Consider the following 21,593-nt stretch of genomic DNA (forward strand, 5'->3'; position numbering starts at 1 on the left):
AGAGATGGCAATTTCCCTCCCTCCTTCCCAGCCTGCCAGTGCAAAATAATTTCTCCTGACTGCAGCTTTCAGGACAAAAGAACCACCATGGAAAAAAGGCATCTCCCAAAGCCTCTGACCAGAGCAGTGCAGAGCCCAAATCCATAAGGTGAATTATGACCAGCCCTGGATTATATTGACTGAAGCAGAGGGAGTGCCAGGGACAGGGAGACAGAAGAGTAATGGGTCCCAGAGCAGGGAATGTGGAGGGTCTGGGCAGGAGAGAGAGGTCCAGACACACTCTGGGAATATTTCACCTTCCTGCCTCTGCCTCACTGGGGAAACAAAAGAGATACAGATGCTGGGTTATAAATTTTAAAGTAATTCTGCTGAGAACCTCCTTTTGAATTTAGAGGCAAATTCTTCTTATAAATGGATTGAGAAATTCTCCCTCTGAAGTCATCCATCTCTTAATAGGACATCCTGACACTGGCTGAGTCAATCCAATGTCCGCTGTTGATTTGTGGGTGTTCATCCAAGGCTGACATGACATTTCTTTTGTTGACAGAGCTCATATGTTACAGCAGCATGTCCTTCATATTTCTCTGTCTTTCACTGCTTCAGCAGCTGCACGCCAGGAGAAACTGCTGCATTTACTTATTGCTTCAAGGTCCATTTCCTAGACATTCCTTCCCCCAACAAAAGGCAGCATTTGTGTGTAAAATCCTAGATTTCAACTAGAGAAGGATGTGCCCTGGAGATGATTCTTCAAAGGACAACACAGAAAATTCCCCAAAGTGTTGGAGCACCTGATTTTAATTTCAGGAGCAGATACATAATAATGATATTATTCAGTGCCTTTCATCCCAAATGATTCTTCTCAAAAGTTAGACTTTTTGACAGGGAGGTCTACCAGTGGATTTGGATGAACACAGGCAGAACTTCCTGCACCGTGGCACTTCTGGGAAGGAACAAGGCAGCTAATTTGAACTTTGTCATATCCAATTCTGAGCCTGGGATTGCTGGGATGAGCATTCCAGCAGACAGCTCTGCTCTTGGAGCATGATGGGATCTTCTTCACTGACAGCTAATCTCATCTGGGCAAGAAATGCAGCTGTGCTGGAAGCCCAGAGTGGAACAAAGCATGGAGTCTGCCTCAGGAGCTGGGAAAGTGCTCTGGGAATGATAACCTTGGCCTGTCCTTGTGTCCTGAACACTCAAGGGACAGCACACAGGGTCACTGACCTCACCAGACCGCGGTACCTGCTGGAATTGTCACCTCACACAACATCATCCTCACTGTGGGTGAAGTCACCCCAGCAGCCTGAAAAACATTTTCTGAGTGAGAATTAAATGATGACTGATGAGTCCTAAGGGTTGTGTGCCCCCCCAGGAACACACTGAGTAAGCACAGCTGCCCACAGTGGTGCCACCAGTGTGGTCCCTTGAGCAAGGTGGAATCCTGGGCTGGTCACGGATGTCACTGCTGGCAAAAATTAAAGAAGGGGCTCTCTGCTCTCCTGCCCTCCTGTGTGACCAGGAAGCCACGTGTGGGCTCTGGAGGTTCAGCTCCCCGGGTTCTGAATGTGTCCCAGCCCTGGCTTCTTTTGCCAGAGGCAATTTCTCTGGGTCACTGGGCTGTGGAAGGGGGAGGGCAGAGGACCTGGAGCTGGAAGGAGCACATGGAGGTCTGATACACTACTGAGTGGGGCCAGCGTGTTATCAGTCAGGCACCTGAAAAAAACCAGTATGAGCCTCTAAACCCTAGACTTCCTGAGAACAAAGGGAGAAGCAGTAGATACTGAAGAAAAGCAGCACTCTTGTGGCTGAGGTTCAGGAGGGGAGGCAAGTAAGCACTCTGGTGTGTGCTGAACACATGGCCCAGGTCACAAGCTGAGGCTCTGCTGATACAACGATTCTGCTGTGGTCTTGTTAAGGCCATTCCCCACCAATGCATGGCCCTCTGTTGTTCCTGGATCAAGCCTTGTGGAGCTGTGGGAACAAGTGTGTTCCATGCCCTTGGTGCAGCAGCCAGTGGCAGGATATGTCTGCTTCCAGCACTTGTCTTGGCTGTTCCTTCACGCTGCTGGCACCACCATCAGAGACACACAGCAGGTTCTCTCAAGCCAGAGTTATCCCCATCTTCTGCACTTCCCCACCTTCCTCCCACCTTCCCCAGGGAAAATTGCTGCTCATGCCTGTCCATTCCCTTGCCCCGCAGGCACCCGGTTGTGTTTGGACATGAGCTGCTGGCCACAGCCACACTGGCAGCAGCCACAGCACTGGGCTGATGTTTCTGTCCAGAAAGCAAGGAAAACAGGCAGAAGAACAGAAGGAAACTTGACAGTATCTCTGTAAGAATCTCCTTGTCCTGTGGAAGTCAAGAGTGGATGGTGAGTTTGTGCTGCAGATAAGCACTGCCACGCCAAAATCCTTTCAGGAAGGAGCAACATGTGACAGACACCTGTGGCAGTGCATTAATTTAGTTTATTGTTCTCTGTGTTAATTCAGTTCTTTGTACCAATTCAGTTTCATGTACCCCTACCCCCCTAATTAATATTCCTTTGTCTCCCTCAGAAGATTTAATTTATGTGTGCACCTGCTCTGTTATGTAACTTTCAGTTATGTGTCAATTATCCCTTCCCGCCTTTGTAAATCCCTCCTATTCCTCTTTGATTGGTCCTCGTTGTAACTCCCCTCCCCTGAGATCCCTTGGTAACTGGCCCTGGTTGGCCACTGTTGGCTGACCACTCCTCTTGCTCCTCCCCTCTGGCCCAGAACAAAACTCAGTGTCACAATTGGCAGGCAGGCAGTTGTGGCGAGTTGTGGGCTGAAGAGGTTGTTAATAAACTCCTCGTGTTAGCACACAACTGTCTCCTCCTTTCATTGCCTTCATTGACGTCCACATCACGAGCGCTCGCTAGTCCCTTGCAGGACAAGGACCCACAGGAGTCAGCCCTGCCTGAGTTTCTTGCAGGCTGACCCTCAACCGCGTCTGCTCTAGTGCCTGGGCTGGCTGGGGCCAGAGACGGTGGTCTCTAGCGGGCACTGCGACAGACACCGAGTGTTGCCACCAATTGCTGCAGGTGCTCCTGCAGAAAGGAGCACAGCCCCGAGTGCACAAAGGTGGCTTTGGCTGCCCTGTGGCAGAGAAGTCCCCAGGGGCACAGGTCTGTGTGGCAGGACAGGGGCACCAGCACTGGCAGGGCTTGGGGGGTGGCAGCTCTGCTTTGGCAGGGACTCTGCCACGGCTGTTGATATCCGTGCTCCCTGGCCCCAGGGCTCAGAGCAGCATCGGTGGGGCACACGCCCTCGTGTCTGTGTCACAGCCCTGTGTGTATGAGGGCCACCCACCTCCGGGACGTGTCCCAAAGAGGCTGTGACAGCGTCTGTGGAAGGTCCTTGTGCCCTTCCTGCTGCAGCTGCACCAGCAGCCCTGGGGGCTCCTTCTGCTGCCCTGAGCAGGCAGAGCAGAGGAGCATCTGCTTGTTGTTTGAGCCATTCCTAAAGTTCCCCTTGGCGTTGCCCTGGTTTTTCTGAGTTTTTTGAAAGCATTCTACTTGTTCATCAGATGGAGTCAGCTCTCTAGTTTCTGTACAATATTAAGGGTACAATATTAAGGTGTCTCTGAGACCCCTTGGTTCCCTGTGGGCCTAGAGTAGCCCAGGTGCCCTTTGGTTCCATGAGGCCCCACAAGGTCACAAGGATCCCTGGACACCACAGGACCCTGGGGTATCGCACAGGATCCTTGCTTGCAGCTGGCCTGGCTGTGTCACAAGGAGCTCTGGATTCCATGAGAGCCCACAGTGTCACAGTGTCCCCTTGTTCCCACAAGCCACAGTGTCCCAATGGCTCCTGAGCATCTTTAGGCACCAGAGTAACAGAGCAAGCCCTCAGTTCCAGCAACTCTACAGTGTCACAGTGTCCCATTGCTTCCATTTAGTCCTGCAGTGTCACAATGATGCCTGGCAACCAGGAGACCCTCAGGAATCACAATGGATGGATCCATGAAGCCCCACAGTTTCACCATCTCCTCTTTGTCCCCTGACGGCGCATGGCCCCAAAGGGGCCTCTGGATTCCACAGGACCCTGGAGTGTCCCAGAGCCCCTATAGTCCCAGGAGTCCCCCGAGTGTGACAATGTCCCCAGGAGGCCCAGCAGTGTCACAATGTCCCCAGGTGGCCCTGCTGTGTCACAGATGAGCAGCACAGGAGTGGAGCAGCACCAAGGGAGGTTTGGCAGCATTACCATATCTGTGACCCCACAGTGGTGGAAACAAAAATGTTCCTCACTATGATACCACAGCAGCTGAAGCTCCAACATTGCCCTTTCTGTGACCACTGCAGAGGCAGCCACGACATTCCCCTTTCTGGGAAACTGCAGCAGTGGCCATTCCATGATACCATGTGCCCTTCTCTGTGACACCACAGCAGAGGCACCCACAACGTTCCCCTGTCTGTGACACCACGAGGGTGGCAGTCCCAACATTCTGCACTCTGTGGCACCACAGTGGTTACAGAGCAAATGTTCCCCTGTCTCTGACATCACAACAGTCCCCCTGTCTGTGACAACCAAAGCAGTGGAAGCCTCAAAGTCTGTGACACCACAACCGGGACCAGAGCAGCGTTCCCCTCTCTGTGACACAGGAGCAGTGGCAGCCCCAAAGTCAGTGTCACCACAGTCGTTGCAGCCCCAACATCCCACTCTCTGTGACACCACAGGGGTGGCAGCAACAACATTACCCTCTCCAAGACATCACAGCTGTGGCAGCCCCAACGTTTTCCTCTCTAGGAAACCACAGGGGTGGCAAATGAAACGTTGTCCTCTCTGTGACACAACACCAGAGGCATCTCAACATTCCTCTCTCTATGACACCACAGAGGTAGCAGCCCCAGCAATCCCCTCTCTGTGACACTGCAGCAGTGGCAGCCTGAAGTCCTCCTCCGTGTGACACCACAGCAATGGCAACCCCACTGTTCCAATGCCTGTGACACCTCAGTGGTGGCACCTCCAAGATCTCCATCTCTATGACAAAACAGGTGTGACAGCCCAAACATTCCCCACTCTGTCACACCACAGCCATGGCAGCCCCAACGTTCCCTTGCCTGTGACACCACAGCCATGGCAGTCCCGATGTCCTGCTCTCTGTGACACCACTGCAGTTGCAGCCTGAAGTTCCTTCTCTGTAACACTGCAGCTGTGGCAGCAGCACTAGAAAAGAAGCAGCAGCCATGGGACAACAAGGGAGCAGGGGTAGAGCAGAGAAGGAGCAGTGGAACAGTGGTAGATGAGCAGTGTCGGAGCAGCACTGGAGGAGTGCTGGAAGAGTGGGGCAGGAGCAGAGGAGCTGTGCTGGAACAGCACACCACAACTTTTGAGCAGCACTGGAGTAACCATGGAAAAGGCACAACAGTGGTGGGACAGGAACCACAGCCATGGAACAGTGGTGGCGCAGGCCCCGCAGCCGTGGAGCAGTGCCTGAGATGCCGAAGCTGCGGGACACAGAGCGGCTCCGAGTGCTGTGTCCTGCAGGAGCCGGCCCTGCACACCAGAGCGATGCCTGTCAGGCTGACCCAGAGTGGGGGCAGCTTCAGGAATTGCTGTGGGGCTGTGCAAGGTGCAGAGAGAGTGCCTTTCATGGTGACTTGGAGGTTTGATCCTGATCATTGTGGCCGCTGTTGTGCTGCCAGGACTATTCCAGTTCATCTGAAGTCATTAACTCAGGACAAACTTGGGACAAAAGCAATCAAACTGTCTTTACTGCAGGGAAACACATCTTGGGAGAAGTTTAATGATTTCTGATTTAGGAATCAACCTGGCTCAATTATTGGACTATGGTTTTGGTCTAAACCGGGGACAGTTTTCAAATTACTGTCATTGGGCATGAAAAAGGAAGAACGTGCCTCACCATCACAGCGTTGCAACACAGTGAAAAGCTTTTAGTAGTCACAATGATGAAGAAAATAATTGGAATTCCCTCTTTCTTTCTCTCCATTGGATTTTTGCTGTGGTCAGATAAGATTATTAAAGGCTGAGTAAGTCTTCCTGAGCAATCCTTTGCTCTCCGGGCACTGCTCAGCTCTTGGAACGGAAACAGGGAGTGTGATGTTGTCATTGCTGCCCTGTCAGGGTACCAATGGGCAGCTGCTGCTCTTGGACCCAACAGCAACCCTAACAGAGAAGGATCCTCTGAGGTCTTGGCAAAGCCAAACAGCTCTTTAACCTTCTCCATCCTCAAGGCATCACTGCTGAAAGCCCATGGGCTCCTGGATGGACCCTTGATGGACCCAGTGTGGAGGTGGTCCCTGCCAGTGATGAACGGAGCCTCAGGGCCCATCCCACAAGGAGGATTTGGCCACTCCTTCCTGGTGAGACCTTCCTGGGCCTCCAGCACAGACAGGCTGTGGCATCCTGCCGTCCCTCCAGAAATACGGATGGATTCTGGCCCTTTGGAATGGGGCTTTCTGAGCACACTCTGCACCAGTGTCCACCAGAGCTTGATGCTGCCTTGGGGGTGCTCTGCCAGGCCAGTGATCCCACCCATGCCAGGAGCCCTGACTGTCTCTTCTGGATGCTGGGATGGAAACAGGGCCCCTCTATGCTGCTCAGGGAAGGGAGCTGTGGGGTTTGTTCCTGCCAAGCACAAGTGCCTAGAGGCGGGTGGCAAGTCTGAGCAGCCCTTCTGCTCTGCCCCACAGACACTGGAGCAGGAGTGTTCGTGCAGAAATGCTTTGGGGCCTTTGGGTTTCCTTCCAGGTTCTGTAGCAGTGCTTCCCCACTCCAGGGAAGTTTCAAATCCAACTTCCTCATGTCCAAGCTGCCAGGGCTGCAGACAGAACCAGGGGACAACACATGGGCTGTGCCACCAGTGCCTTTCCCTGGAGCAGGAAAGTCCAGCTCTTTCATGCTGAGACAGTGGTGGAGAGGAGAGGGGAAACTCATTGTACCCGACATGCTGGAGCATATGTAAGTACAGTTTCTGCAGAGTTGAGACACAGCCCTGAGGGAAGCAGGGACATTCTCATGGGGTCCCCAAAGCTGGGGGCCAATCCAACTGCACAAGGAGCCTCTGTGTGTGTCCAGCTCCTTCTGCCTGGGCTGTTGGCACATGGTCAGTTGGCATCCAATTCCAAACCCCTGACTGGCACTGATCTCCAAGGAAGCCTGGGCCTCTCCTTGGCCAAAGTTCCTCAATCAGGACCCTGTGGACACTTCCTCAATTCCTCTCCAAGGTGATGTCAACACACCAATGATGTCACAGCACTTGTCCCTCTGGTCAAGAGCCCCTCACGGGGACACTCTGCTCTCTCATCAATGGGGCACAAAGCAACAACATTCCAGAGGAAAGCCTGTCCCCGTGGGCACTGCGGCTCCTTGGGCAAGGTCAAGAGCAAACAGTCTAGGCATTGGCCTGAAATGTTTTCCCAGCTGGGCCACCACAGATCTCTGATGGATCCACTGTGGCCCTGTCCAAAGAGAGAAGCAGAACCCTTCACTAATGTCCCTCAATGTCAAACAGGAATCACAGCCATGGAAGTGACTCGGGTACCACTTCTCTGTTTCTTTTTCCTTCCTGGAACCTGGGACAGGCATCTGGATACTCCTGGGAAAAACAACCAGGGACACTGGTATTCCCTGAGGCTCAGGCAAGGCTCCCTTGGGCTTCAGAATGCAAACCAGGTTTTCACCCCAAGCCTTTGATCCCACTGTGGCTCTCCTCAAAATATGAGGGTCAGGTCCCAAACAGGGCCACAGCAGGGTTTTATGCCTCGGCAAAAGTTAGAAGAGTTGGATGCAGTGAATAGTTTAAAAAGCAGAAGTTTCAAAACCCTTGAATTTCAAAGGCTACAACAAGAAAGTTTGAAGGTTCCATGGTCCATTATCCTCTGTCTTCCTGCTCTTCATTTGGCACATTCCAACTCCAGAGCAGATTATTGGAAGCAGACCTGCTGGAAGAGTTGAAGGCTCCTTCCCAGGGAGAGGAAGAAAGAGGGAAGGAGGGCAAACAATTGCAATTGTTTTCTTCATTATGACTACAAAAAGCTCTTCACTCAGTTTGCAGCATCCTGATGGTGAGGCACCTTCCTCACATTTTTTCCCTCACATTTCCCACCTTTCCCCCATTTCTGCTTTCTACCCTTTTTTCCTATAATTTCCCATATTTTTGCTCATGTTTCCTGTCCATTTTTGCCTTGCATTTCCCTCCCTTTTCTCCTCTCATGTTTCCCACCTCTTTCTCTCCTCATGTTCCCCACAATTTCGTCCCCTCATGTCTCCTGCCCTTTTGTCCCCTCGCATTTCCCACCCCTTCCTCCTCCCATTTCCTGCCCACAATTCTCACTTTTCTTCCCAAGCTGCTCTGCTAGCTTTAACATAATTGCTTCAAAAATGATGCACTATATTTGTAGGTAGAGCTCCCAGTATGGTGCAGTCATTAACATTTCTGTGATCAACTGAAATATATTATTTTATTCAAAAATTATTATACATCTAACTAATATGTATCATACATTCTTAAGGTATATAAATTATATACATGAGTATAGATACTTTATTACTTACTAATACAACAATTATATATTATATTTTTAAAAAACATTTAATTACTATAATTTTTTTCTTTTATAAATTATATAGATAAGGAAATGAACTTTCTAGAAATATAGTTGGTTCTAAAAGGACTGTTTGGGGCTGAATACAATGGTTTTGAGGGGAAAGGAGGGAATTGGGGAGCTGTGGGGGAGGTGGTCACATGATTTGGGGTGGGGGGGCTAAGATTTTGGGGAGTCACTCAACTTTGGGGGACCAGGTTTGAGGGTCTCATAATGGGGATCTGAGTTTAGGGGAGGGAGGTGTCAGATTTCAGGGCTTGCAATTTGAACAGATCATGAGAATGGGGTTCAGATTTGGGGGGGGGGCTACGTGATGTGTGAGGGCTCAGTCTTGGGGTCTTAATTTTTTGGGGGGTTAGAACTGTGAGGTCATATTTGGGAAGCCTTGGACTTAGAAAGCCTCATGATTTGGGGAAGGGGTCTGATGTTCCCCAAATACACACCCAAGCAGGATCCCCCCAAATTCCCACAGAATCCACAATCCACAGTGCAAGGACTTGCTGTGGCCATGGCAGTGTAAAGGAAAAGAAGCACTCCTGGGTTTGTGTCATGTTCCTCACCATTTTCCCTTTTTGTCTCATGTTTCCCACCCTTTTCCCCTTAAGTTTCCCATCACTTTTCTTCTTACACTTCCCGCCCCTTCTGTGTCTTCACATTTCCCATCCATTTTGACCTCATGTTGCCTACTTTTTCCCCTTGTCTTTTACACCCATTTTTTCTCCCATTTCCTGCCTTTTCCCGTGTCACATTTCACGCCCTTTTCTCCCCTCATGTTTTCCACCCTTTTTCCCCATCACGTTTACTGCCCTTTTTCTGCTCATGTTTCCCACCTTTTCTCCTCTTCTGTTTCATGCCTTTTCTTCCTTTCATTTTCCATCCTTTTCCCTCATTTACTGTCCCTTTTGCCTTCCATTTCCTGCCTTTTCCTCCCCTCACATTTCCTGCCTATTTCCCCCTCATGTTTCCGGACCTTTTCTCCCCTCACACTCCCCACCATTTTGTCCCCTCACATTTCTCACCCACAATTCTTGCTTTTCCCCCCAGGTTTCTCTGCGAGCTTTAACATAATTGCTTCCATATTGCTTCAAAAATGGCACACTTTACCTGTGTGGTGTAGTCATTGTAATTTCTGTAACTGATTTAAATTGATTGTTTATTTCAATTAAAAAGCTATTATATATCTAATTAATATATCATACATATATTCCAAATATATATAATATATATTTCTCATATATATAATGTGCATATGATATTCACATAATTTTCACATATATATTTATAATGTATAGAATTTATATGCTTTCTTTATGTACATGAATTATTATTCATAAGTTAATTTAGGTCCTTGTTGGGGGTTAGATTTGGTTTTGTTTTTTTTTTTCCTCTTCTCACAGAATTTTTTCCCATAAGTTTCCAAGAAGCTTTAATGACTACTTAGTCAGGACAAAAAGAGTGCTTGAGGGATATGGCAGCACGAAGCTACACCTATTGTTTTTGAGTCCCTGGGAGTGTCCCTCAGACGGGAGAGATGATTAGCTTTGGGGAAAGGCAAAAAGACAGATCTGGGGGAGGGGGAGGCACTCTTGCTCTCAGCGCCGAGGAGGACGGTCAGGCTGCCCTCTGCCTCTGCCTCGTCCTGGGAAATCTATCGTCATCTGCTGTGTACCCGGGAATCCTGAACTCGTTTTCTCCAGCCTCTCCCACCACCGCCGCTGCTTCTTCGGACCTTTGAGGCTCTCCTGCTACTCTGTAGCCCTGCACTGCCCAGCCCTGCCGGGACACCCCTGCTGCTCCAGCTGCCAGCGCAGACCTCATCTCATCCACCAGCCCGGGACTTTTCCTTCCTTCCAGTTCGGCCTCTCGGAGTCCTGCAGGGGCACCCAGATCAAACTGCTCTGGGCTTTTGTAAAAGAAAGCCCTCAAGGTTCTTGGTTCTGTTTATTATTGATGCTGTAGTTGTTGTTTGTTTGTCGTTTTGTCATATATACTAGTAAAGAACTGTTATTCCTACCCCCATACCTCTGCCTGAAAGCTCCTTTAATTTTCCTTTTAATTGGAATAATTTGGAGGGAGGGGATTTGAATTCTCCATCTCTAGGGAGGTCCTGCCCCTTCCTAGCAGATATCTGTCTTTCAAACCAAGACAGTCCTAGAATTAAATATGGTGTGGACAGGTCTGTAGCTGGGCATGGATTCAGCCACACCAATTCCTCTCCGAGGATTTTGGACAGCCGGGTCTGAGCACCAAGGATCCTTCTCTCCGGCCCCCAATATTTCACATTCTGTGACAGAAGCAGAGCCCACATCAGCCCCTGTGTCTGCACAGGAGGGGCCATCGCAAGACCTGGGGAGATGAGCAGATGCACCAGGGGATGTGCCGCGTACAGGGATGCAGCCCAGCACAGCTTCTCTTCCCTTTCTGCTGACAGAGGAACATGAAGTGGGTGCAGAGACCATCCAGGGCCATAAAGGAGCCTTTTCTGCCTTAAATGACTTGGAAAGATGTGCCAGCAGCTTTCCCAGGACGGGCATCTGGATCTCTCCACAGGCTGCACCTCTGTCCTCATTTTGACCAGCCTGGGGGGGCAGGCAGAAAGGCAGAATGGCTGAGGACAGGCAGCTCAGCCATCTGGCAGGAGCTAGGAGGGGACTGGCCACGAGACCGGGGTTCTTCTAGACCACCTCACGCCGTGCTCAGGGGCTGTGGGGAATGGGTCCCTACGGGTCCGGGCGATGGTGTCTTTTTACCTTTCCCAAAGCTCCTCATCTCTCCCCTCTGAGGGACACTCCCAGAGACTTAAAAACAATAGGCGTAGCCTTGTGTTGCCATGTCCTTCAAGTACTCCCTTTTGTTCTGATTAACTAGTCATTAAGGCTTCTTGGAAACTTATGGGAAAAAATTATGTAAGTGAAAAAAAAAAAAGCAAATCTAACCCCCAACATGGGGTTATCCATCTGTGGGTTTCTTATCTTCTGGTCTGTTGTTGGAGCCGAGATTAATTGCTCGAGAGACACAGTTTGTGTTTGGACTCAGGTGTTTCTTGATTCTTGTCTATAGTACAGTCTCACAGGTTGTGAGGTCTAGCTAACAAAGCAGAAAATGCTCTAATTTTCTCTATGCTTTCCAAGGTCCTTTAAGCACAAATTGTCCAATTATGAAATGACACCTAGATTATTTTTACTTTTAACCCAATAACCAAACACCCGTGGTCTGCAATGTGGATTTTTCTACCCAATTACAGAACATCACCCAAACCCATGAAGAAGAAGGTGAAAGAAGAAGGACTAGCCTACGCCCTAAATCCTCTATCTTGCTTTATATGTATTACTATATACTAAAGCCTTAAACTGTGAGTTTTCCAGCTTGTGATATTACACACTTCTATTTAACTCCACACCCATCATCCCAGTGCTATCACTCAACTTTGGAAGCCTGTTCCACGCCATCAGGTCAAATGTAGTGTTTGCTTGAGGGTCAGTGCCCGTTAGCAGAGAATGCCTAAAATTCTCCATGCCCAGGGTTCCAACACCCATCCACACAGTCCTTCCTCCAGCACAGGATCAGCTCGCGAGGGTTTGCAGCAGACTGGAATCTTGGCTGTTGCGGGAGCGGTGGGAGCGGCGCGGGTCAGGGGAGCTGCTGGGGCGGCTCGCAGGGCTCTGCCCACACACGAGGTGGCGGCCGCGCCTCACCGGAGAAGCCTGCCATGTGCGGGGAGCAGCGAAGCAGTGCTCGCTGTGGCGGCCCCCACTCCTGTTCAGAGACCCTGTGCCCACAGGACGCTCTTGCCAGCACCTTCCAGGACTCTCCGCTGTGCACGCAGCACTTTCCATGCCTGCTCTCAACAGCCTTTGGAACACAGAGCACAACCAGGCTGGCGCTGCCCTCAGCACACCCCAAACACAGGCAGAGCAAGAAGCAGGGGCTGGTTTGTGGCCATAGAGAGACTGCAAGGCTGCCCTCCCTCTGCTCTCACTTGGTCGGCTTTCTGACTGGGTGTGAGGCAGGGGCTGCCATTCCTCAGTTGTGGGCACCAGAACCGCACCCGGGATCCCGGCACTGCCTGACAGCGCTCCGGGCACTGGCACGGTCGCGCGTCCCAGTCTGGGCCACCGTGCTGCTGCTTCACTTGCCCTTAGGCACACCCAAAGCTCCCTGTTAAGCCCTGATGGTCTCTGCTTCTGCCCTCTTCCTGATGGTGTGTAGGGATGGAGCTTCCTGTGCTTTCAGGAAGCTATTCATGAAAGCTTCCAGCATTCCAAGCTCCTTTGCCCTCAGTGGATGCTTGCCATGAAATCGTTCACAGCTGGCTCCAGAGCATATTCAAGTTGGTTGTTCTAAAATCCAGGGTGTTACATGTTCTATAGGATTCATGTGCACAAATAATGTGAAATTCACTCATGATTGCAAAGCAAATTTTGTTTGATTAGTAGCTATTGCAAAGAATACATGCTGACCCCTTGACTGGTGAAAAGCAGTTGAGCAGCAGCAGCAGATGGAGCATGATGCTCAGGTAGGAGAGGCAGTTGGGCCATCCACCTTCAGGGCATCCCCTGCATCAAAAGGGCATGCATGATGTCCTTCCCACTCCTCCACCCCAGAAGCAGGCCTCATATCTCCTCCTTTGAAATGGAGGTTTTTCCAGTTACCGCGTCACCTCACACTTGGACAGTGCATGAGATGAGGTCACAAGGGCTTGTACTGACACCTCCATGCCAACAATAGCTCCATTGTGTAATTTTCCTATTCCAGAGGTTAACTTCCCAATGACTGACCGATCCATTATTTCTCTTAAGGGTCAAATCCCCACCAATTAAACCACAAGGTTCCCTTCCTTGTCTGTTCTTCATTGTCTTGTGCACAACAGCGGAGCAAATATGGCAGGGCCTCAGACATGACCTTGTTCCCTGACACACAGGCTCCTTGTGCCACTACCGGCCTTGAGTGTGTTCAGCAAGACCTTCAACTCCACAGTGTTTTGGGACTGCACCTTCAGCACAGGGACCCTTCCAGCGTGATCTGCCCTCGTTCCTCTGGGTCTCTGCACAAAACACGGCAGGGAAGAAAACGGCAGCTGGGCCCAGTGTGTCCCAGTGCTCAGGATTTGTGCGACATAAGCTCCACAGTGGTGCAGGTAAAGTGAAGAAGCCAAACTCTTTATTGATAGAAGGCAAAAATTAGGTGATCTGGTAGGGAAAATGGGAATGGGCATGGTCAGAGGGCTGAAGAGATGGAACTGTGAAAAGAGAAGAAGAGTGGAAGGAAAACACGGGGATGGGCAGTGTCTGAAGGCTAAAGGGAGGGAGCTATCTACAGGCAGGGAGAGGGCTGAAGCCTCATGAGCTTCCAACAGGCTTAGCTGTGCCAATCATCAGCTGTGTCCGAAGATCCAGCAGCACTGGGAGGTGGTGTCCTCTTCAGTGTCTCCGGGTTTTGTTCTTGGGACAGTGATTCACTGGATCCAGAAGAAAACCCTACTGCTTCAGCTCTTAGGGCTAACTGGGCTTGGATTTCAATGTTGGAGCGGGATGGGCTGGCACTTTTCCTTGGGCCTTGAAGGCCTGGAAGAGAGAGGAGGAGAGCAATGGTCAGAGCCTGGAGCCACGGGGACCAGAGGAGATCGTCCTGCCAGGGCAACCCCTCCCAACTCTGGCCATGGCCGACAGAGAGGTGTTGCCAAAAGGATCAACTGGAAGGTGCTGGCCACAAATCCCACCCGTGTCCCTGAACTCTCTCTGTGCTCTGTCCACACCATCCCTCGTCCGCACAGGGAGCAGAGCCCTCCACAGCAGGGCCAGGGCTTGCAGCTCCCTCTCCCCGCCAGGACCCGCTGCCAGCCCGCTGCCCTCACTCACCGTCCCTGAGGACCTGGAGCTCTTCCTGCTGCCCCCTCCGGCGCCGCCAGACCCTTCCTGGGAACACAGAGCCTGTCACGGCCCCAGCGGCACAGCTCTGTGCCAGCGGCGCTGCCAGCGCTGCGGCCACACGGCCTCCTGCTCCGGCACGGCTCAGCCCGGGCCCTCGCCGCTTCCTGCCGCCCAGGGGCGGGCACGGCTGCGGGAGGGCGACAGCAGCCCCGAGGGCAGGCGGGGCTCCACGGCGCCGGGCCCGGAGGCCGCTGCCGGGGCAGCAGGCGGGGCTGGGGCCGAGCTGCGGCGGGCCGGGGAGGGAGCCCGGGCTCGTGGCTCACCCAGGAACCTGATGGCCGCCGCTCGCAGGGGATTCTCTGGGTTCTGCAGGTACGGCAGGACCCGGCGCAGGTGCTCGGCCGCTCGGCTCCTGTCCTCTGCCAGCTGCAGAGAGCGGCAGCAGGGAAGGCTTGGCGCGGGCTCAGCCCCTCGGCCGGGCTCTCGCTGCGCCCAGCCCCGGCCTCCCCTGCCCGCACAGCCCTGAGGCCCGGCCAGCAGCCGCTGTTGCCGGGCTCTGGAGGGGGCCGAGGGCCGGCTGCTGCCCGGGGAGCCGCGGTGCCGCCCCGCCCCGCAGCGCCGCTGGGCCGGGGCTCCATCGGCACCCGGCTCGGGCCCACAGGAGCCGGGAGAAGAGCCCTCGCCTTGCAGGGAAGGCAGCGGCGTGTGGGGCGCAGGCTGGCACCCCTGGATGCAGCACTGGGCAGGGGCCACAGCTGCCAGCCCCCCACAGTCTGAACAGCAGGGGCAGGGGTTCTTTCCAGCCTGAGGCTAGGGCTTCATCCAGGCCATCCTTACCAGACACTCATCGATCTGCAACTGCTCCTTCTTCAGTAGCTGCTTGAGATTCCTTCTCTTCAAGAACCCAGCCGCACAGTGCAGCGTTTCCTGAGAGGCCTGGAGAGCAGCAGAGACACGGATATGGCACCGCAGCCCAGGGCACAGAACTCTTGTCCCTGTGTCACGGCGTGGAGGAAGCTGCAGCCCTGGAGGCACCAGGGCAGGAGGCAGCCCAGGGCCCTCCCAGTGGAACATCAGCATCACACAAAACCTCACCTTTGTCACGTGCTGGTTCTCATCATAGCAGTAGATGAAAAGTGGGTACAGGCTCTTGTTGACAATTTTCTTCAGGGGCTTTTTTGCCTCGTCCACTACCAACTCCATCACCTTACAGAAGAGGTGAATGGAGAGCACTTGTACATGGCTATTGTCCTAGAGGAAAAGGAGAAAACATAAGCACCTAGGCAAAGGCCTGAAAATGCAGACGGCACCAAGTTTCTGGGAAGCACCCAAAGCCTGTGGTTCAGGACGCTGAATCTTATGTGGTCAAAGAGCGCCAGGAGTGCCTCAGACAGCTTTGGGGCAGTGGCGCTCGATACCCGGATGCCTTGGTTCTTGAGCAGATTAGTGAACACACGGAGGGACATGCTGACCACCTCTCCATCTACATCATCCAGCAGCTCCAGAAGGCTTGGAGACAGACGGCACATTATTCTGGCCTGTGTGGAACACAAAGCTATGTTGTGAAGCCAAGAACAGCTGCACCGCCAACACCACTCTGGCACTGCAACCCCACCCTGCTGCCGCAGGGCCCAGAGCCCAAAGGCCTGTCCCGAAGCACTCAGGCAGGTGAGGCAGGAGAGCTGGGAGCAGCTGCCTCGGCTCCTGAAGCCCAGCCAGCCCATGGGGCTGCTTTCCCCAGCGCAGCTTCAGCTGCTGCCGCCTCCTCACCATCAAGGGATCCTTGCTGAGTACCACGAGGCCTCTGAGTGCCAGGCGATGCCTCTGCCTGCAATCACCCAGCAGGTACCTCAACATGACCCTCAGGAGGCTGGCACGGTAATTAGTGAAATCCATGCACTCGAGGACCTGAAAGGCACAGGGCAGTGACAGGAGACCCAGCTGGCAGGAGTCCAGAACCACACAGGGCTGGGCCCAGGCAGCAGCACAGGGCACGGGCACTGTCCCAGGCAGCTGCGGCTACGAGAGGGCAGAGAGCTGGGAGGCAGCTCAGAGAGGCAGCGCTGGCCTTCAGGCTCACCTCCACGAGAAATGCCAGTAAAGGCAGATCCCAGCTTGGCTGCTCCATGCTGAGCAGGCGGAGGAGGTGGAGTGCAATGTGGGAACACAAAGGGATCAAGACACGGTGCATCTCCCTGTCAGGGGAAAAAGACCCTGAGGTGGAGGTGGCAAACATCTTCCAGTCTGGAGAGAGGACTGACTCACAGAGATCCAGTCTTTCTCCAGCATCCCTAGAGAGGATGTGGGCGCTTTGGGAGGCGGCCCATCGTGGGCATCCTCCTCTCCCAGGCTTTCCCAATCTGCTTAGCCTTCCCTCAGTGATGAGGCCTTCTGGCCCATAACCACAGGGACTGTGTGGGACACCCCGGGCACAGGGCACAAGTGCTGGGGACAGCAGGGAGAAGGGGCTCTCACCTGGCCAGCAGACCCACGGCATAATGCTGGGTGTCAGCACAGAGCAGCGTGTCCCAGCCACGCTTGCGCTCCATGGCCATCACCTCTCTGTCACACTGCAGCCGGTAGAGCAGAGCCTTCATGGCCTGCACTGCAAAGCTGTGTGCAGAGGAAAGGCCAGGTCACACTGGGAGCACTGGCACTGGCCACAAGGGCATGGGGAGGACAGGAGGACTGGAACCTGTTGGGGTTGCTGGGAAGGCGGTGTTCCTCCCGGCATGCTGTCCAGAAGTTATCAACTTCCACTGGTGGCATCTGCTGTGTGGTGATGACAACATGGAGAAGCAGAGCCACAAACAGGCGGGAAGAATAAAGGATCATTGCCTCGTGGCACTCAGGCTCCTGGACAATCACCCAGAGCACCAGAGTTGCCTGCAAAAGAAGCAGCCCGAGGCAGCACTCAGTTCCGAGGTGTCAGGTCACAAGAGGAGACGCAGGGGGAGCAGCGGGCCTGGTGCCCCCTGAGCCTGCCCTTAGCCCAGGTTTCAGCACCTGAGGCAGGGAGAGGATGGAGAGGTCCTGGCGAGGTGACCTGGGGCTTAGCAAAGGCCCTGAAACTCACAGCCAGGGCAAAAACATCCTTGTTGTCCCCATCAGAGGTGCACATGCTGTGCAGAGGCCAGTGCTCCATTACACAGACCAGTGTTGCCAGCACCTTCTCCACTGTTGGTCCCGACGATCCTATGGCTCTCCAGATGATTGCAGCAGCTCTGTGGGATCAGAGCTCTGTGTCAGGGGCATCTCAGTCACACTGCCATGCCCTGTGCAGTTCTGGGGCCCAGGTGACAGAGCCCCAGTGCCCTGAAGGGCAGGGAGGGAGCATTGGCAGCAGGCTCAGGAAACAGAAGGTGCCGAGGGTCTTGGACCTCTCTGCCTGTCTGGCACACCCCATTGCACAGGCTGTGCAGGGCGATGGGCCCTAAAGGCTGCTGAGCCCTGAGCTCTCGAGGCAGGTACACCCTGTACCTGTCACACGTTGGGGCACAGTGCAGGAGGGTCAGCACCACATCAGCTGGGTGTTCTTCAGCCAGCCTCACAATGTCAATTTGCAGTCTTGCATTGACAGTGACATGCAACACGAGACTCTGGTAAATGTCCTTCACCATGCCTGGCACCTGGGGGAGGCATGTGAAAGACTTGGAGTGCTGTCCAAGGAGGCAACTTCCCCAGTCTCCCCCAAGAAGTGCTTCCCTTCCCGGCACACTGTGCTGGCCTCAAAGGCTGAGGGGACCCAGTGGCCATGGCTTGAGGGGGCCCATGATCCTTAGAGGTCTCCCACCCTGGGCCCAGGCTGCTTACCTGCTGCTGAGAAGAAACACAGGGGTCCTTGAAATAGTCCGGTATGATTTTCTGACTCAGAGTGGGAGTGGGCGTTGTATCAGTATTTGTGATGCCCTGAAACACTCTGGTGTCAGTGGTGGCATTTGTGACTGCCACATTCTCAGTCACTGCTATGTCAGCCTTTGCCCAGTCATCATTCACTTCAGTGTCAGAGTCTTCTGAGCACTCAGCCGAATCTGTACTGACATCAGGCTCTGCCTGGAGCTCAGTCAGCCCTGTGTCAGGCTCAGCTGTGCCCTCAGTTGCTGTGGTGCTGGTCTTTCTCCGTCGAATGCGCAGGAACTTGCGGAACATCTGCAGGAGAACAAGGACAGGGAAGAGAGACACGTTCCATGGAGTACTCCAAGCGCGGTGCTGGGCTGAGCAGTGACAGCAGCCCCAGCCCAGGTGGGGATGGCTGCAGGTACCTTCAGTGTCCTGCGGAAGTGGCCATGGGCGGGCTTCTGCTCTTGTGTCTGGTCCATGGCTGCATCTGGCAAAGAGTGAGTGCAGCCAGAGCTGAGGGGCTGCGGGAGAGACTGGAGAACAGAGCCCAGCCCTGGGCTCCCCAGGCAGGGACAGCCCCGGGATGCCCCAGGGGATGAAGCACGGCTACTGCGGGGAGGGCAGCCTTGGCCTCTCTTCCATCCTGTCCATGGGCCTGTTGACATGAGATGGGGTGGGATGGGATGGGGCCAAGCTGGCTGCAGCCATCAGCCCTGGGGCCCAGCTCTGTCACTCACCGTCCTGCAGTGTCTCAAACTGCTCCGGCTCTTCAGGCTGTTGTGCTGGGGTAGCTCCAGGGCCTTTCTTTTTCTTCCTTCTGAACACTCTGAAGAGGCCAAGGAAACTGCCTGCCATGACACAGTTTGTCCTCAAGAGAGATGCCTCGGGAAAGCTTTGAGTCCTGCAGTTGTTCTGTGAGGGCACCTGCAACAGAGGAGCCTCAGGAAAGCTGCAGGACAGCAAGTCCTGCACTCTGGCCTTGAGGGCTCCTGACACAAGGACAGGAGACTCCTCAAAAAGGATTCAGGTGACCAAGTCCTAGGGTCTTGCCTCAAAGGCACAGCCAGGAATGATGGGAGATTCCTCAGAAAAGTTCGGAGTCAACGAGTCCCACAGTCTGGCATCTCAGGCACCTGCAAAAGAGAAGCCTCGGGAAGGCCACGGGGCACCAAGTCCCGCAGTCTTGCCACAAGGTCACCTGTAGGATTAAAGCCTTGAAAAGTTCCAGGTCAGACAGGAATGAGTGCGCTGTGGGGAGGCTCCTTTCAGCACCGCTCTGTCCTGTCCTGTCCCTTCGCATGCTCCGAGCACTGTGGCGTGGCCACGTCACCGCCAGCACTGATGTCACCATGTGTCACAAAGGGCCCGTGTGACACCCTGTCCCGTTGCATCCCATGGTGACCATGCTGCACCATGTCACAAAGGGCCCTTGCACACCCTGCCACCTGCCCTGGGGCCACCCCTGGCTCACCCAAAGTGGCCCAGGCTGGAAGGAATCCCTCTCCCCAAGTTTCTGAGACAGCCCTACACAAAATTCCCTCTGGATAATGAGGTTAGAAAACCTGTTTTAATCCGTGACAGTGTTTCTCACCACATCTATTTAAAGTGACAATAAATTAAGCTGATTTTCTCCATGCTGAGGTAGGTTTGCAATGAAGCAGCAGTGTGCCATGATGGTAAGTAGGAATCTGGCATTACCTCTAATGTTCACTGCCACAAAGTATATCAGGACACAGCAAGGCAGACTGGGTAATCACAGTTATTCCTCCCCTCTCCTCCTGTCCATCCCATTGTCTCCTCTGCAGAAGATGCAGGCCATGAAAACAAGGCAAGGTTGCTGCCTATTTTTCTTCTCCCAGAGGACTGGTTAGGCATCGTGTTTTTTCAAAGGACTGCATGTGCCTCTGCCCAGCTTGCTTATTTCTCCTTCTACAAAAGAATTGAGCTGAAGGAGTTTCAGGCATGTCAGTTCCTGATCTCTCTTTCCCTCTAAAGGCTCTGCCTCCCCAAGCCCTGGTTCCCTGCTGTGCTTTGGCAGGAGAGCCATTCAAGCCCCAAACACAAGGGCAGTGGGCTTCAGCTGCCAAGCCTCTCTTTGCCATGGGATTGCTTTTACCCTGCAGCCTCCACGGGCAAGGGCTCTGTGGGAGCAGGGGCCATCCCAGCCTGTGCCCTGCACACAGAGCCAGGAAAAGGAGCAGATCCTGCTGCCTTCTGCTCCTGCTGATCCCAGCAGCAGTTGCCCTGGGAGTTCCTCCAGGGAACTTCCCACCAAGGGCTTCCATCCTTGCAGTGCCTGGGAGAACTTGTTGCTTCCAAGTTGTCCCCACCCTTCTGGATCCTGGAGCATCTCAGCACAAGTGTCCACGGCCCTTCCTGCATGCCCAGCCTGCAGCAGCCACAGTCACTGCTGCCTCCCCCTGGCTGCAGCTCATTTGCCCAAGGGCTGCCAAAGGCAGCGGGGCTGGCTCAGGATCCCTGTTGGCTTCTGGGCTCCAGGATGACCTTCAGGGGACACTTGGAGCGCTTCCTCAAGAGCTGCCCGTGCCATGGGGGTGGATTTGTCCTCCCCGGGGGCTCTGGTTGGAGCTGTACGCTCCGTGGAGTCCTGGAGTTTTCTCAGCAGCCTTTGCAGCGAGTTCTGAGCCAACGTGTGGCTCTGCTGCCATCCCAAATCTGCGCTTTCCTTGCCCAGCCTGACTGCAAGGGAATGATGTGCTGGGCATGGATGGAGAATCCCATGGCCAAAATCCTCCAGCATTTACATCTGCTCACTGCTCTGGATAGCACAAATCACAAAACACCCATGACAGCTGACAGTTGTAATTTCGTGCAGATTGCTACAGCTGCACTGCTGAATGACAAATACACAAGAATTGATTTCACATGAAAAATATAATTTATTACTAATTGCTACACCCACACTGATATTATAGAACGATGCTGATCTCAGTTTAAGTTGAAAAAAAGGAATTTATTAGATTTTTACAACACTGCTATGTAAAAATATACAAAGACCATTTTCAGTTAACAAAAACCTAATTTATTGCCAACCTCTATAACAACTCACTATACACAAAGATCAATTAGGCATTTAACAACTTAATTTATTACATATTACTGCAAGCTTAAAGCCCATCTAGGAATACAAAAATATCAGTATCTCTATCTAAAAAACCCTCTACCAAGAACTCAATCAATACAAATCTCTCCATAGATGTAAATAGAATTATATCCACAAATAGATCAATACATATTTACTTATACAAATACCAATACAGCTATTGAAAGA

At 53.1% G+C, this 21,593-nt stretch overlaps 1 protein-coding gene across 1 annotated transcript; it reads right to left on the reverse strand.

The window, feature by feature from the left end:
- Positions 1-13,729: 13,729 nt before the first annotated feature.
- On the reverse strand, positions 13,730-15,558 carry LOC134562370 (uncharacterized). Its single transcript, XM_063419747.1, has 4 exons — positions 15,299-15,558; positions 14,785-14,887; positions 14,450-14,506; positions 13,730-14,155 (listed from the first exon to the last, which is right to left on the reverse strand). The coding sequence occupies exons 1-4, from the start codon at positions 15,539-15,541 to the stop codon at positions 13,950-13,952; spliced, it is 609 nt and encodes a 202-aa protein (XP_063275817.1). The 5' UTR covers positions 15,542-15,558; the 3' UTR covers positions 13,730-13,949.
- Between the last annotated feature and the right edge of the window lie 6,035 nt (positions 15,559-21,593).

The sequence above is a fragment of the Prinia subflava genome, chromosome 27 (assembly GCF_021018805.1).
Source record: "Prinia subflava isolate CZ2003 ecotype Zambia chromosome 27, Cam_Psub_1.2, whole genome shotgun sequence".
In the NCBI taxonomy this organism is placed as follows: domain Eukaryota; kingdom Metazoa; phylum Chordata; class Aves; order Passeriformes; family Cisticolidae; genus Prinia; species Prinia subflava.

What these genes read in the sequence shown, in the direction of transcription:
- LOC134562370 (XM_063419747.1), bottom strand. Translation starts at nt 15,541, where the DNA reads ATGCTGATGTTCCACTGGGAGGGCCCTGGGCTGCCTCCTGCCCTGGTG. An exon ending in GGCGGCCATCAGGTTCCTGG is followed by an intron (nt 14,507 to 14,784) that starts GTGAGCCACGAG and finishes CTGTGTTCCCAG; the next exon opens with GAAGGGTCTGGCGGCGCCGG. An exon ending in GCTCCAGGTCCTCAGGGACG is followed by an intron (nt 14,156 to 14,449) that starts GTGAGTGAGGGC and finishes TCTCTCTTCCAG; the next exon opens with GCCTTCAAGGCCCAAGGAAA.